This window comes from Nilaparvata lugens, chromosome 4 (genome assembly GCF_014356525.2).
Source record: "Nilaparvata lugens isolate BPH chromosome 4, ASM1435652v1, whole genome shotgun sequence".
Taxonomy (NCBI): domain Eukaryota; kingdom Metazoa; phylum Arthropoda; class Insecta; order Hemiptera; family Delphacidae; genus Nilaparvata; species Nilaparvata lugens.
Genome location: NC_052507.1, coordinates 59,627,270 through 59,641,400, shown reverse-complemented (window position 1 = coordinate 59,641,400; position 14,131 = coordinate 59,627,270). Strand labels below are relative to the sequence as shown.

The 14,131-nt window shown below is 38.4% G+C and overlaps 1 protein-coding gene across 5 annotated transcripts in view; it reads left to right on the top strand.

Annotated features, from left to right (window-relative positions):
* Positions 1-14,131, top strand: part of LOC111048190 (transcription factor collier-like) — a 147,915-nt gene that overhangs the window by 103,897 nt on the left and 29,887 nt on the right. For all 5 annotated transcript variants that reach the window (XM_039426038.1, XM_039426037.1, XM_039426040.1 and 2 more), the window contains exon 7: positions 10,147-10,228. In XM_039426038.1, coding sequence (XP_039281972.1) covers positions 10,147-10,228 — 82 coding nt within the window. The remainder of the gene's footprint in view (positions 1-10,146; positions 10,229-14,131) is intronic.

The following is a 14,131-nucleotide window of genomic DNA, read 5'->3' as shown; positions in this document are numbered from 1 at the left end:
ATATTCTATGGAACCTTTCAGTCTCAATCTTGATAATTTCATCCATATCATTCAACAAGTTTATCTGTAGTTTCTACGGATTTGCAGATTTGACGCCTAGTGAGATCGGATTCCCCATACTTGTACTGTGCCCATATCATATTCAATCAATGCCTGGTTTTACTTGCAAGCTTACCGTCCAAGCAAGCTTTCCAGACATCTTTTCTGCTGTTCAACCGTTTTCCAGTTTGTCATTGATGAGGCTCAGATCACTATCAACAAAATATGGATTGTTTTAACCTCTCTATTGAGAATTGTAAACGATAAACAATAATATATTCATTGAACAAAGCTATCTGTTCCAATGTATGCGATAAATTCTCACTCATATCATTCCATTATATTTTTGAAACTCATGAATATTGATGTACGAATGTACATGCAAAAACATCGCACTCTCATAATTAACAGAATTGCATGATTTGATTTCAATTTTCATCAATTGATGTACGACTGTATTCATCTAACTTTCGTAATTAAGGAAAATTGCGGGCCAGGCCGGTTTTAACAGTTGTTGCACGATTCCTGAAATCATGAGGTTTTCTCAACCTGCAACAACCATCCACATCCTCAACAAACCCCACCAATTACGGTTGATTGTCAGCGGCTGATGCACTTTGATCGCTGGAGAGGCACCAAGTAAACCAGCAGCCATAACGAGATGAAACGGCGCCTCAAGAATCATGCATTCAAGCGAGGAAGTTGCCGCCATGGAAGGGTTGCTTGGTTGTACCGTAGTTGCATTACTCACCGACAGAGGGTGCTGAGCAGGCGGAGGGGGGCTTTATCAGTGCACCAGGCCTGCAAGGGACAGATATGTTTATTTTTTCCCCCAGAAATGCTCGGCAAAGTCCCGGGGGACCGGCACAAGTCACGAAGACGACAATAAGTTGTTCAAATTCACTATGCTAATGCCTTCCTTCAGGCGTTAACCCTCCTTTCCCTCACCACTTTATCTCAATCCACAATACGACATCAGCTATCACTGCTTTGTATTCACTTTTTTCGTTTCAGTTCCTTTTTATCTTCCACCAGCTATCTTCCAAGAGTATTTTGGGAAGTTGTAATCTTGTGGATAGTTCTGATTGTTTTTGTTGGTGTGAGGGAGCTTTGATTTGTTTCTAATGATAATGATGTCCACATGGACCTTGGACAGGTGCGTGAGTTATTACAAGAGTGAAATACAATTATAGTATTGAGTGGGTTCAGAACCAACCAGAGAAAGCATAGGAGGCTTGTGCATTCTTGTGCATTATAAGTTTCATAGTTGGAATCTTATGAACATTGAGCATTGAACTTATTGAATATTCAAAATATATAGAAATAAAAAATTGACCAGAATAATTAGTGATTGTGTAATTTCGTATTCCTACAGACAGGTTGCATTTAAATTGAAATTAGCCAGAATTGGATACTTCGATAATGGAAAATGACTTTATAAAAAAACAACTTATTCTATGTTGTTATCATGACATACTTATTCTATCTGCAACAAAAATTATGATAACTATTTTTCAGACAGTCAACTATTTGGACATTAACAGAGGCATCCTTTGAAGTTAGGCATCCTTTGTTCAGGATCAACAACTCTGTTTTTTAACCGCATAGTTAAAACGTATTCTTGAAAAATACAAAAACGAGCTATGAGAGGAAAACCTGTTTTCCGTAATCCATTTTTCCGTCGTTCTTACATCACTTACCCCCCAGCTAACGTGATTATCCAAGCTGTCACTTTATCAAGTATCTACTTACACCTAATTTTCCAAATTTGAGAAAGTGAGTTTGAGCACTCTCTCTCTGGAAAAGTATTTAAGTGAAACTCTATACATCACCAAGAAACATAAAAAGTAGATGAATAAGCGTCCACATTTTCTTCCAAACCATGTATCAACATTAAATGGATAAACAGGTACTTCAAGATGAAAAAAATTAACAATACAGTACTTTTTATTGTTTGATGTTCATAATTTTTCTTAGCATTGAATAGAAAAATATAATCAATAGCACGAATCAATGACCAATTCATTGGTGCACTGACATAGAAGAGTATAATAGAATGTAGGATAGAATGAGTGACGATATTTTGTGACAATAGTATCCTATCTACCAATTTCAAAATAATCTCCACTTCGACGATATTGTAACATAATCAATAATGAATATTCGACAATTTCTTATCCGATTACTTTCAAGAGTTCCTACACTAATGCTCCATTCTCTCAAATAACACTCACCCAACAAATTTAATAATATCTCCAACAGTCATCCGCAGCACAGCACAGCACAGCAGATCATATCTATCGATCTTGATTCACAGTGCGGCTGTCATCTTCAGCGCGGTGGGGTAAGGTTAGTTAGGCTTGACTGATGGTTAACGGTGGGGGGGTTCGTGAATCTACCTTATCATAACAACCTAGCTGTACAGAGGGTTCAGGATAGTGAATGAGGGGATACAGGTAAGGGGTATAGTGTATTTAGGATGATGAGGAGCGATAGGGTACAGGGGATAGTGGAGGCATCAAAGGGGGTGCAGAACAGGGTACAGCAGGCATGATGGAGGTGGAGGAGGGTACAGTGGGGGAAGGGGGGTTCTTGAGTCAGGTTGCGGTAGAGTGAGAGTCTGCTCAACCTCCTTATACCTGGTGATGCTTGCCTTGGCTTCTCGGTCGCCCATCCATTAATAACGCGACTCCGCGTAGCCTCTCTCAGATACGCGGCCTTGCATTATACAGTAGCCGCTCAGACCATTATCGTGTTAAGCAACAACAAAGTCTTGCTACAATTACCAACTGAAATTAATTGGGGGGCTCGGCTTCAATCTTGGCGGGTGCTCACCCCCTCCCCCTCACCAAAACAAACCCCTAAACTCACCCCTCACAAAACAACCCCCTGTTCTGACTCATCACGTCATACCATCGCCTCTGTCTGACTTTGGCTCAAATTCATGACCATCACTCTAAATTAAGTCGGGATTTTTTACGAGTTGTGTACCCTTCCTTCTCCTATCACTAGCTCTTCATCTTCAAGCTGTGTCATCAACTCCTTTCTATTTTTTCCTCATTCCCTCTCTTTTCCTCAACATTTTACTCTCTCCATCTTCTGTTTTTCACTATTGTCCCATCAATTTTTCTCTATATTATGGAATATGAATTAAATTCAACAGTTCCGCGACTATCTCATTCGTTTTTTACACTTCCTCCCTTTATTGCTTTCTACCCTCTCTCTTTTGTCCTATTGAGGACTAAATTCTCTCCGTTTCTCTTCTAATTCGTTTCTCTCCGTTTCTCATTCGTTTTTGACACTTCCTCCCTTTATTGTTTTTTACCCTCTCTCTTTTGTCCTATTGAGGACTAAATTCTCTCCGATTCTTTTCCACCTTCAATCCACAAGTAATCTTCACATAACACATAGAACTTCCTCTTTTAATTATTTTTTTGTCTATATTCGTTGCTCTTCCGTTATTCTCTTTGAAACAATGACTAAATTCAATATGTCGAATCGTAGATGGCCTGTTATACGTTATATGTGAATTATAAATTATTTGTTGTAAGGAATAATTAGTTAATTCTCACTGTTAAAAACAACAACTGTTGTAGCTATAGTGAAAGTGATATTTTCGAGCTCAAAATTTAAGTGATTTTATTCTATATTTTGTGAATATTTGAAGTTTGGTTTTTGTTTTAACGGAAGTTTCATTATCAATTTATCTAAATTTGAAATTCTTTGTTTTATTCTGATTCATAGTTTCAGATTGAAGATTTGGTGTTGAAATTGAAGTGAACATAACCTACATAATATTTGGACGATTTGTGACAAAATCAGGAAATTGAAGAAGTTTTGGGCAATAGCCTGTTTTTTCTTTTCCGACTATTGTATTGTTCGCTCTATCTAATAAATAAATAAATAAAATAAATAAAACTGATGAATAAATCATTTCCATTGAACATTTTCAAATTGGTTTCAATCTTACTTTGGCGATTCAGCTCAATATAAAGTTGGAAAATGTTCCTAATTTTCTCCACAATAATTATACTTTCAAACATTCTCCATTTTTTATGTTTATTTTTAAAAGGTTGGATTAGTTCTACAATGACTTTCTTTCCTCATGACTTAAAACAAATACACGACTCCCGAATAGATTCTCCTTGAATCCTCTCCTATTAACCAATCTCACCCAATCCCAATCCTTCAAATCCTCGACAGATCTCTTCTTTTCTGGACGACCTGCGAATTGAATTGAAACGAATAAAGAGAGCTGGTCTGTGATTGGCCGACCGGCCTATCACGTGACTGGTGCCGTGATTTCCAATTAATTGGATGCCTTGAAGACGACTAAGGAGCTCAGTGCAGAGGCTAATTCAGAGTCTGTTCGTTAAGCTCGACCACACAATTTTGCTTCCAACCCTTCCTTTTTGGTGTTGCCTGTCTTTCCTCTCTGCTAGCTGATTCTGAGCTACCCTTATTCCGATTTGTTTAGTCTTTTCCTCTTCTCATCTTCCGTTCCATTATATTTTTTTTTCACTCTCACTTCGATTTCCTATTACATCAATATTTTTCTACTGTTCTTCTCTCTATTATTCCTTCGCTACAGAGAAGCCTATAGATATTATTCCTCCTATCTATGCTAGTGTATTTTAAACTCATCACATTCAATTATAATTTTAATCATCTTCTTCACGTTTCTTCAATAACTTCCCACTAATTAATCTTTTATGGAATCATATTCTCTTCTCAAACTGTTACTGTGGTTTTCGGTTTTTCATCCCTATCTCTATCTTGTCACAATTTGTCTGAATTAGAATTTTCTATTTCAATCTATGAAGGTCAACTTCTCAATCCATCACAGATTGTTCATCATGATTATATTTCACCACAGCTTCACCCACTTTTTCTGTTTTTCTTTCCATTCCCCATTCTCCATCATCACCCATTCTCTCTTCATCTGTTCTTATTTGAATTTGCTGTAAATTCTCATATCAGGCGTCTCAGGGTTCAGTTTTCACTTTAAATCTATCATGAATGTGAGAGAAATCTCATCAATAACGTATAAATCTCATTCAATAGTCTCACTAACAGAAACAGAGCTAAAAGTCCTCAATCATTCATTTATCCATAATATAATGAAGGGAAGAATAAATTGGCTTATACACGTATGGGATAGGAAATTCACGAATAACGCATCATCACGTCTGAACTACTGGACTGATTAACTTTAAATTTTGTATACTCAAATTCACCAAGGTCTATTTCAAATTCTTCAAGATTCCAGTGGGTTGAGTTTCCAGTTTGTCAAGTTTTAAATTGGACCCTTCCGGAGGAGAAGATACCTGATAGTCTATCATAAATGTAAACGAGAATATGTATTAATGACGTCAATTCCATTCTAGACTCACACTAACAGAATCGGAGGTTGCAGAAAGTCTTCAATCATTCAAACTCCCTTAAACGTGCCTTCAAAGACGATAATATCGTGGAATATCACCTTCTATAAAGCCTGATAAAAAAGTAGCACCTGATATATGACAAAACCAACAAGTAGGATGAGTAGGGGGTGCGAGAAGAGTGTAAAGAACATGAAAGCATTGAGGGCGGAATAAGTGAATGTAGCGAGTGGATGCATTGAGTGTCTCACTCACAGAAAAGAGTCTGAGGAGGAGAGAGAGAGGGTGGTTGAGAGGAAGGAGAGGAGCGAGAAAGAAGAAAGCACACACATCCATCCTATCGTATAGTTCAATCACAAATCCAATCGGCAGCTAACAATGGCAAGAAAAGAGAGCTCCATTATTTACACTTTGCAGCCCTTCTGACGGGCCACCCTGTTTCGCGCGCCAAATTTCATTCGTGATTAGATAAAAATAGAGTTGCAATCGGAAGGGATGTGTGCCTCTCTATGCATTCACCATGTCATCGATGATATCAATCACCGGATGTGCATCATTGGCACATGTGAGGTTGTGCCACTCTATAGATCCGGCGCAGTCGTCGATGCATGTCTGATAGATGTTGATCTTGAGTCATGCAATAATGGGGTTGAAAGATGAATGGGATTTGAAGGTCGCGTTGCTTCTTGCGTTTATGAGTGGAAGCTCCCAAAGCCTTATAAATGATGAGGAGAATAGAGATAGTGAATTTCGAATTGAATGATGGATTTGAATGATAAGAGTCGTGAAAAATTATATGAGATGAGATTTCTTTATTCATGTTAAATGAAATATAGTAGTATTTTATAAATAGGTGGGCTACTCTTTTTTAAAATGCATCGGATCAATTTTCCATTCTTCTTTGTACAGAAATTTAATTTCTTCTGATCTTAATTTTCTCATCAATATTGCAACTTAAAACTCTTTTTCCAAATACGAATATGGGGTGAGCCTTATCAACATTGTGTTGTTATCATTCTCTACATTAAATTTAGTACTGCATTTACTTGTGATGATTGATTGGATATTATTCAAATTCTGGCTCAGATTGCAGTTGAAATTGATCAGTAATAGATCATTATTTTCAATGGATTTCAAAAAAATGTTTTCTAAACTGAATAATTTTCGAACATTATGGAGTTGAGTTGAAATTATTTGTTATTCATGTGATTTTGCCTGGTTGATATACATGACTAATATCTTTACATAAAGTATGACTGTTCATCCTTGGAAAAGTATATCTGCTGGTTCTTACTTCAGGCTAGTCAAAAATAGTAGAGGTCTGGATTATTTATGTTTGAAGAGAAGAATTACTATCAAGTCATTCCATCCCTATACAACAACTCCCACCAAAGTCCTATCAATCACAACACTTTACGACCAAAAATTACAACCGAATAAGAGGGCACAACAAATGCCAATTCAGCGGAAACAAACGAGTTGAACAGTTGAACGAAAGGCAATCATCGACTCGATGCAAGCAGCCTGTAACCAATCAACAACTGATACACTCTACACCCTCATCATCAGTTTGATTTCTGCACTCACTCAACTCAGCACTGGTCATATAACTGAGAGGAACACTGGTTGGTGAGGAGGATGAGGAGGAGAATGAGAAGATGGTGGAGAAGGTGGAAGAGTGAGAGGATGAGGAGTAGAAGGTGGTGGAGGGAATTGGGAGAGAGGAGTAGAGTAGTCAGTAGTCGACGCGACTAGATTAATTTGAAAACTTTTTCATTTATTCCACTTGTACCCATCGTTGCGGTAGGGGGGAGTGATGGAGGGGGTGGGGGTTCATACAAACAAACACGACGGACACCCAACAAGGGCTGGACAATATTTTTCACACACTCTGTACCACTCTCACATATCGTCCAATTATAAACAGGTTTCCACGTACTCGATTCGCATACGAATGCGCATTTATTTTGTCTCCACTCTCACTGCTACCCTCACTCTCTCACTTACTTGCAGTCTCATTCACTCACTCTCTCTCTCTCTCTCGCAATTGTCGTAGTCGTTTCCGTGTCGCCGCCGTCAACATCACATCCCCGCGAGAGAAAAAAATCCACAGCCTCCTCCCGAAAGGAAGTCGCGTATTTGTTTTTGTTTTGTCCACGTTTTGGAGTAGGTACACGCCCGCTCCTCACGGATATATATGTGAACGGTCGTGATGATTTTTTTATTTTGACCCTTGTTTGTTGTTGTTGCTCTGTTTTTTCCAGTTGTTATTTGTTTCGCAACAGGGCTTACTGCAGTTTGTCGTCGCTTCATCACACGATGCTTTCCTCTCAGTTCTCTTCTCTCACTCTCCCTCGCAATCCCCCTCCGTTTTGCAGCTTCATCATTTTTCTCTAGGCTTTTAATTATCGCGTCGTTTTTTTCTGTAGCGTCACTGTAACAGTTTTTCCAGTCTCATCGCGATGACATAACTCGGATTGCTCAGTTTTGCTGTTGTTGGGCGGAAAATAAAAACAACAGCTTTCTGCTTTTTTTCCGGCGTGTTCCGGAGTATCAGTGTCGTTTGCGATTGGTTAATTTTTCATATTCGACTGGTGCCCGCCGCTCTCTTGTCTTCGGCTTTGCCGTGCCGTGTCACTCCATTGTTGTTGTGTTCTGTGCTGAGGTTCACTTTAAACTGTCAGTATTGTTCGAATGTAAAGAATTGTTGTAATGTTGAAGTAGAATGCTGTCAGTTAAAGTGGATTCTACTACGTGAAATTCGTTGTTAGTGTTCTAACGCTACTACAACTATAAATCCTTGATCAATAAAATTGTTCTATGTAGATGTTATCCAATACTTTCAGTATTCTTAACGCTGATAGATTTGCAGATCAGCCCACTACATAGGCCTAGAGCAGAATTATCGCATTTTTCTTCATAACTGTTGTTACGAAACTAAAAAATTGGCTCTCTCATGAAATTTCTGATGCGTGCGGATTACTATATCGCCTCTTCTTATTGAAAATTGTAGTCTACACTTACGTTGAGATATTCCATTTTGAGAAAAACGGAATATTTGCCTGATGTGAAGATGTTGTACTGAGATGATAATCAAGATTAATGAATATAATTGAATGTAATTCCGGTGTGACACTTCACTAAATTGGATTTTAATATTAGTTATAGAAGACAGCAGTGTGGTAATGTCTAACAAATTATACATTATCAACAATGAATCTAGTCTTTTCTTACATTGTCTGAGCCTTTTATCAATCATTCTCATATTTCCTGGAAAAATTCTCCAATAATCATTCATACAAACTCACGAATGATTCTAAAACTCTCTCTCAATAACTTTCCAACACTTTTTTCAAAAATGTATATCATTCAAGCAAATGATACAGGATCAACAATGTATCAAGTCCATTTCTCATATTGTCTGAGCCTTTCATAAATCATTCTTAAATTTCCCAAACAAATATCACAAAAATCATCTATACATGTCACTTGCGAATAAATCTAAACCTCTCTATGACTTTTTTCAAAAATGTTTTCTCGAAATCTGCATCAACCAATTCATTGGAGTGTGAAGTAGCGAACGACACGAATATATCGTAATGAGTACGAGACTCATTACCCGAGCACTCACCTTCATCACCCTCAGACTCCACGAAGCATAAAACATGAAATGAGACAGTAGACAGTAGACAAAGTGCAAGCCAAAGACTGCCTCATCCGGAAATAACAATGGCGTTGTCACTAAAATACAGAGCCGCTTCTCGTGGGCGAGATTGTGTTTATTTTTCGGTCTTCTTGTGTAAAGATATGTCGTCGTTGGAGGAATGTCGCAGGGAGTATGTTGCCTTTATTAACTAGAGGCTGAGGCAATACTACACTACACTCCAATGTCTAATGTGCTTCAGCCGAGCGTGTAATGAATGTTAAATATTAGAGAGATCTCCCTCTCACACACCCTCTCACTCTGTATGTGTGCGAGTCTTATCCCGGGCTCTGTGAGTGTGTGTGTCTGTCTATATAAAGACCAAATCTCTATTATCCTCGGTAAAGGATGACTCCTGTAAGGTACGGTGTGTGCAGGATATGTTGAGGGGTGAGGCAACACATAAAATACGACGCTTCTTCACTAGAGGCTCTTTGCAGTGCGGGTGCGGGTGCGGGGTAGCATCCACCTCCATTGCCAACCCGAATCTACTACACGGAAAATTCTTTTCTTCTCATTCTGCACTGTCGTCTTCTCACCTTCTTAACGGACGTCGACTTCTCCCTGCGTTCTTCTCTTTTCATGTTACAGTATCACGTATTTTCTTCCTTCTGGTTCTACAACATGTACGATTATACTCATATGGTGCCACAATGTAGCTTGTGAATTATATTATTCCATCTGATCATGGATGATTGTGGAATGGACTTATCCCTCTATAATACAAGTTTTATTTTCCGATTGTGTAATTGCGTTTATCTCGGTATTATTTTTTTCATTCAGCGATTTAGTGGAGTATTTTTGAATATGTAAGGATCCCCCTGAATTGTATATTCTTGGTTATGAATATCCTCCTCTAAGAGAGAACGTACAGTCATGTTAAGATTCATTGTTTCATGAAGAAAAAACACAATATTTCTCTAATTATGCCGCTATCATCATCAGATCGTATGTTCATATCGTTGCATAAGTGTATTGAAACAAAATGTTAAAATTAAACAAATGTTCATTTTTTGGTTTCAGATTCTTCCTAAAGTTCTTCCTCAAGTGCAATCAAAACTGTTTGAAAAACGCTGGAAATCCCAGAGATATGCGGAGGTTTCAGGTGAGTTTTTCATTTTTATAAGTTCATAACTTTTTTTCGAATTTTCTCCATAGTACTTATTTCATATCATTGTCTTCCATCTGTTACAAAATCCATAAATAACAAAATATTGAGTGTATATTCATTATCAGTCCTGGCATTGTATGGAATACGGAATTCCATAAGAATTTGTGGTGTGATGTGAAAAATTCAAGTACAGTTCAGCTATTTGTTGATCTTATTGTACTTATTTCATATCATTGTCTTCCATCTGTTACAAATCCATAAATAACAAAATATTAAGTGTATTCTTAGTCCTGGCATTGTATGGAATACGGAATTCCATAAGAATTTGTGGTGTGATGTGAAAAATTCAAGTACAGTTCAGCTATTTGTTGATCTTATTTCTAGATCTTATTTCTTATATCTATTGTACTTATTTCATATCATTGTCTTCCATCTGTTACAAATCCATAAATAACAAAATATTAAGTGTATTATTAGTCCTGGCATTGTATGGAATACGGAATTCCATGAGAATTTGTGATGTGATGTGAAAAATTCCAGTACAGTTCAGCTATTTGTTGAAAAATTTGTAATCTGATTCAATTTGAATATTTTTTAAAGATTCAAAACTGTATTGGATAGGAATGATGAAGAGAACTAGAGATGTGCAGTCAAGACACGAGTGAATTTGATCTATTGATTCAAGAAACTGAAATTGACAAGTTGAGTAGAGATTGAAGAATGCAAACGTTGAACCAAAATAGCGAGCAAGGAAGCATTCAATTTCAGCTATCAGAGCTCTATTTAGCGTAGAATTTACTTAGTATCGTATGTGCTGTTTCTACTGCAGCCTATATCACAAATTGCAGGGAAGACGATTCCTTTCAACTTGAAATGAGACAATAGGACAATTTTGCGAGTAATTGAAGACGATGATTGCGTGAGGAGATTATGAAGGAGAAAAAAAGGAGAGGAAGATGAAGGATAAGAATACGATGTGGAATAAGAAGAAGAAGAAGAAGAAGAGAAGAAGAAGAAGGAGAAGAAGAAGGAGGAGAAGAATAATAAGACAAAGATTTGGTGAAGATGTAGAATATGAGGTGGCAGGAAGAGGAAAGAAGGAAGTGAGATTCAATAATATGATAAAAGAGAAGAAGAAGAATGATAGAGACTCAATACAAACTGAGGAATAAGGCTATACTTACAAGAAAAGGCGGGAAAATGGTGGAGGAGGAGGAGAAGAAAAGCAGTAGGAGAGGAATTGAATGGTATAGAGTGTAAACTAATTATCATGATTATAGTATCAGACGACAAGAACCTCATAAATGAGACTTGAAGAAAACAACGGAATGAGATAGTGGATCAGAAAACAATACAAATTTAGAGCAACTCGCAATGTTGAAAAGATATTAAATAACAGGATTGAGATCAAGTAGAGAATTGTTCAAGTAAAGGGAAAAATCAAGGGAAGAATGATTGTTTGAAGGGAAATCAGCAAAAGAAATAATGTGTTGTGTTGAATAGTGAGTTGTGTTTTTTCTGGCTCTAAATTTTGTAAAATTACTCAAAAATTTTAGAATTAATGGTGATTTTTTTGTTTTTTATTCTGTTTTTAACCGTCATAATTTAAAAATCTTAGCTATCGTTGTTTTTGAGTGAAAATGGGTTAAATTTGTGAATTTAGTAAAGTGAAATCATAATCTTATTTGGACTTTCAAAATGTTATCTAAATTTGGGTGAGAAATAGTACAAGGAATATCCTTAGTTTTTCTCTCCCAATCAGTGTTTCTCTGTGAAAAATATAAATAAATAGATAGATAAATGCTCAAGAAACTTGTTAGAAGAGGAGATGTATGAAGAATTATGGAAGTGGATATATGGGAAGAGGAAATAGCCTAATGAATGAGGAAAAGTAACAAGAGGAAGTTATTAGAAGCTGACTCCGAATTTGCTAATAAAGGCACAAACTCGATAGAAGCTTGAATGACGATGACATCCTAAGGTGAGAAGAAGATAACGACAAGAAAGTACAGGAGAGGAAGAAGTAGGAGGAGGAGGAGGAGGAATAACGATTACGAAATCAGATAAAACGGAAACGAGAGAACGGCGCAATGTGTAGAAATTTGTAGCTGGCGAAAGTCTATTAGAGCACAAATGACATTTGAAATGTAAAAGAATTAAACGGCGCCAGGGCAAAAATCGACGCTCAGTGTGAAAGCGAGTTTTCTTCAAGAAGCCTCTGGGGTGGACCAATTAAGCTTTCCCCCTCCTCACTTTCCCCGTCTCACTAAAGCTGAGAATTAGTCTTTCACCTCCACCTCCTCCTCCAATACCTCCAACACCTCCTCCTACAGCAACTTCCTTCATCTCCTTGCTCCCCTCTTTCGCACCAACCGACTTCGCACCAGCCGTTGTTGATTAAAAAGTGTAACGCAAAGATACATTCAACTATCTCCCTACTTTTCTCCCTTTCTATCCCCTCCATAGACCGTATCACACCCAACGAACATCAAGTCATGTTACCCTCTCCTGTAAACTCTTTTCCACCAACTCCTCCTCATCATTCTTCTCCCTTTTCTCCATCCCATGCTATGTTTTCTCTTCTTTTCTCAATCGGTTTTATTCTTCTTTCTTACTTATTTTTATTCTCCTTTCTTTCCTATACCTTCACCTTTCTCCTTCTCCTTTTCCTGTTTACTCACCTCCTCCAAATCCTCTTTCCCCTTCGCCTGTTCCTTTTCCTCCTCCTTCTTCTCTCACTCCTCCTCCTTCTCCTAATCCTCCTTCTTCTCCTCTTCCTCTTCACCATTCACTGTCTTCCTTCCTCCACATTCTCCTTCTACCCTCCTCCTCGTCCTTTTCTTCTGCTCTTTCCACTACTTCTCCTTCTGCTCCTCATTCTCTGTTCTTTCTACTCCTCCTTTTCCTTCTCCTCCTGCTCCTCCTGCTCCTCTTTCTCTTTCCTTTCTACTCATTCTCCTCCTGCTGCTCCTGCTCCTCTCTCTCTGCCCTCACTACTCCTCCACATCCTGCTCCTCTTTCTCTGCTCTTTCCACTCCTCCTCCTCCTGCTCCTCCTGCTCCTCTTTCTCTTTCCTTTCTACTCCTTCTCCTCCTGCTCCTTCTGCTCCTCTTTCTCTGCCCTTTCTATTCCTCCACCTCCTTCTGCTCCTCTTTCTCTGCTGTTTCCACTCCTCCTTCTCCTGCTCCTTCTGCTCCTCTTTCTCTGCCCTCTCTATTCTTCCACCTCCTGCTGCTCCTGCTCCTCTTTCTCTGCTCTTTCCACTCCTCCTTCTCCTGCTCCTCCTGCTCCCCTTTCTCTTCCCTTTCTACTCCTTCTCCTCCTGCTTCTTCTGTTTCTTTTTCTCTGTTCTTTCTACCCCTCCTCTTCCTGCTCCTCCTGCTCCTCTTTCTCTACTCCTCCTCCTCCTGCTGCTGCTCCTCTTTCTCTGATCTTTCTACTCCTCCTCCTCCTGCTCCTCTTTCTCTGTTCTTTATACTCCTCCTCCTCCTTCTTCTTCTCATATTCCTCCTTCTCCTCCTGCACATCCTCCCCTGACTTTCCTCACTCCTTCTTATTCCACTTCTACTCCTCTACTTTCTCATTCTGCTCCATCATTTCCCTCTCCTTATCACCATTGTCATCTAGAGAGACTTGAAACCTTATCCCTCGCACCCTACCACCACCCTCTCCCTCTAACTTTTCTTCTTCTTCTTCTGAAAGTCATCAAGCTCGAAAGAATAATTCACACGCCTCTTCGTTTCGTTTTGCATCCATTTGCACTCATTTGCATCGTTTGTGTTGTCTCACCCTCTTACTTCTCCTTCTTTTTCTTCCCCTTCTTCTTCTTCTTCTTCTTCTTCTTCTTCTTTTTCTTCTTCTCTCTTTTTATTTCTCTAACGATTCTTCTCCTCCTTT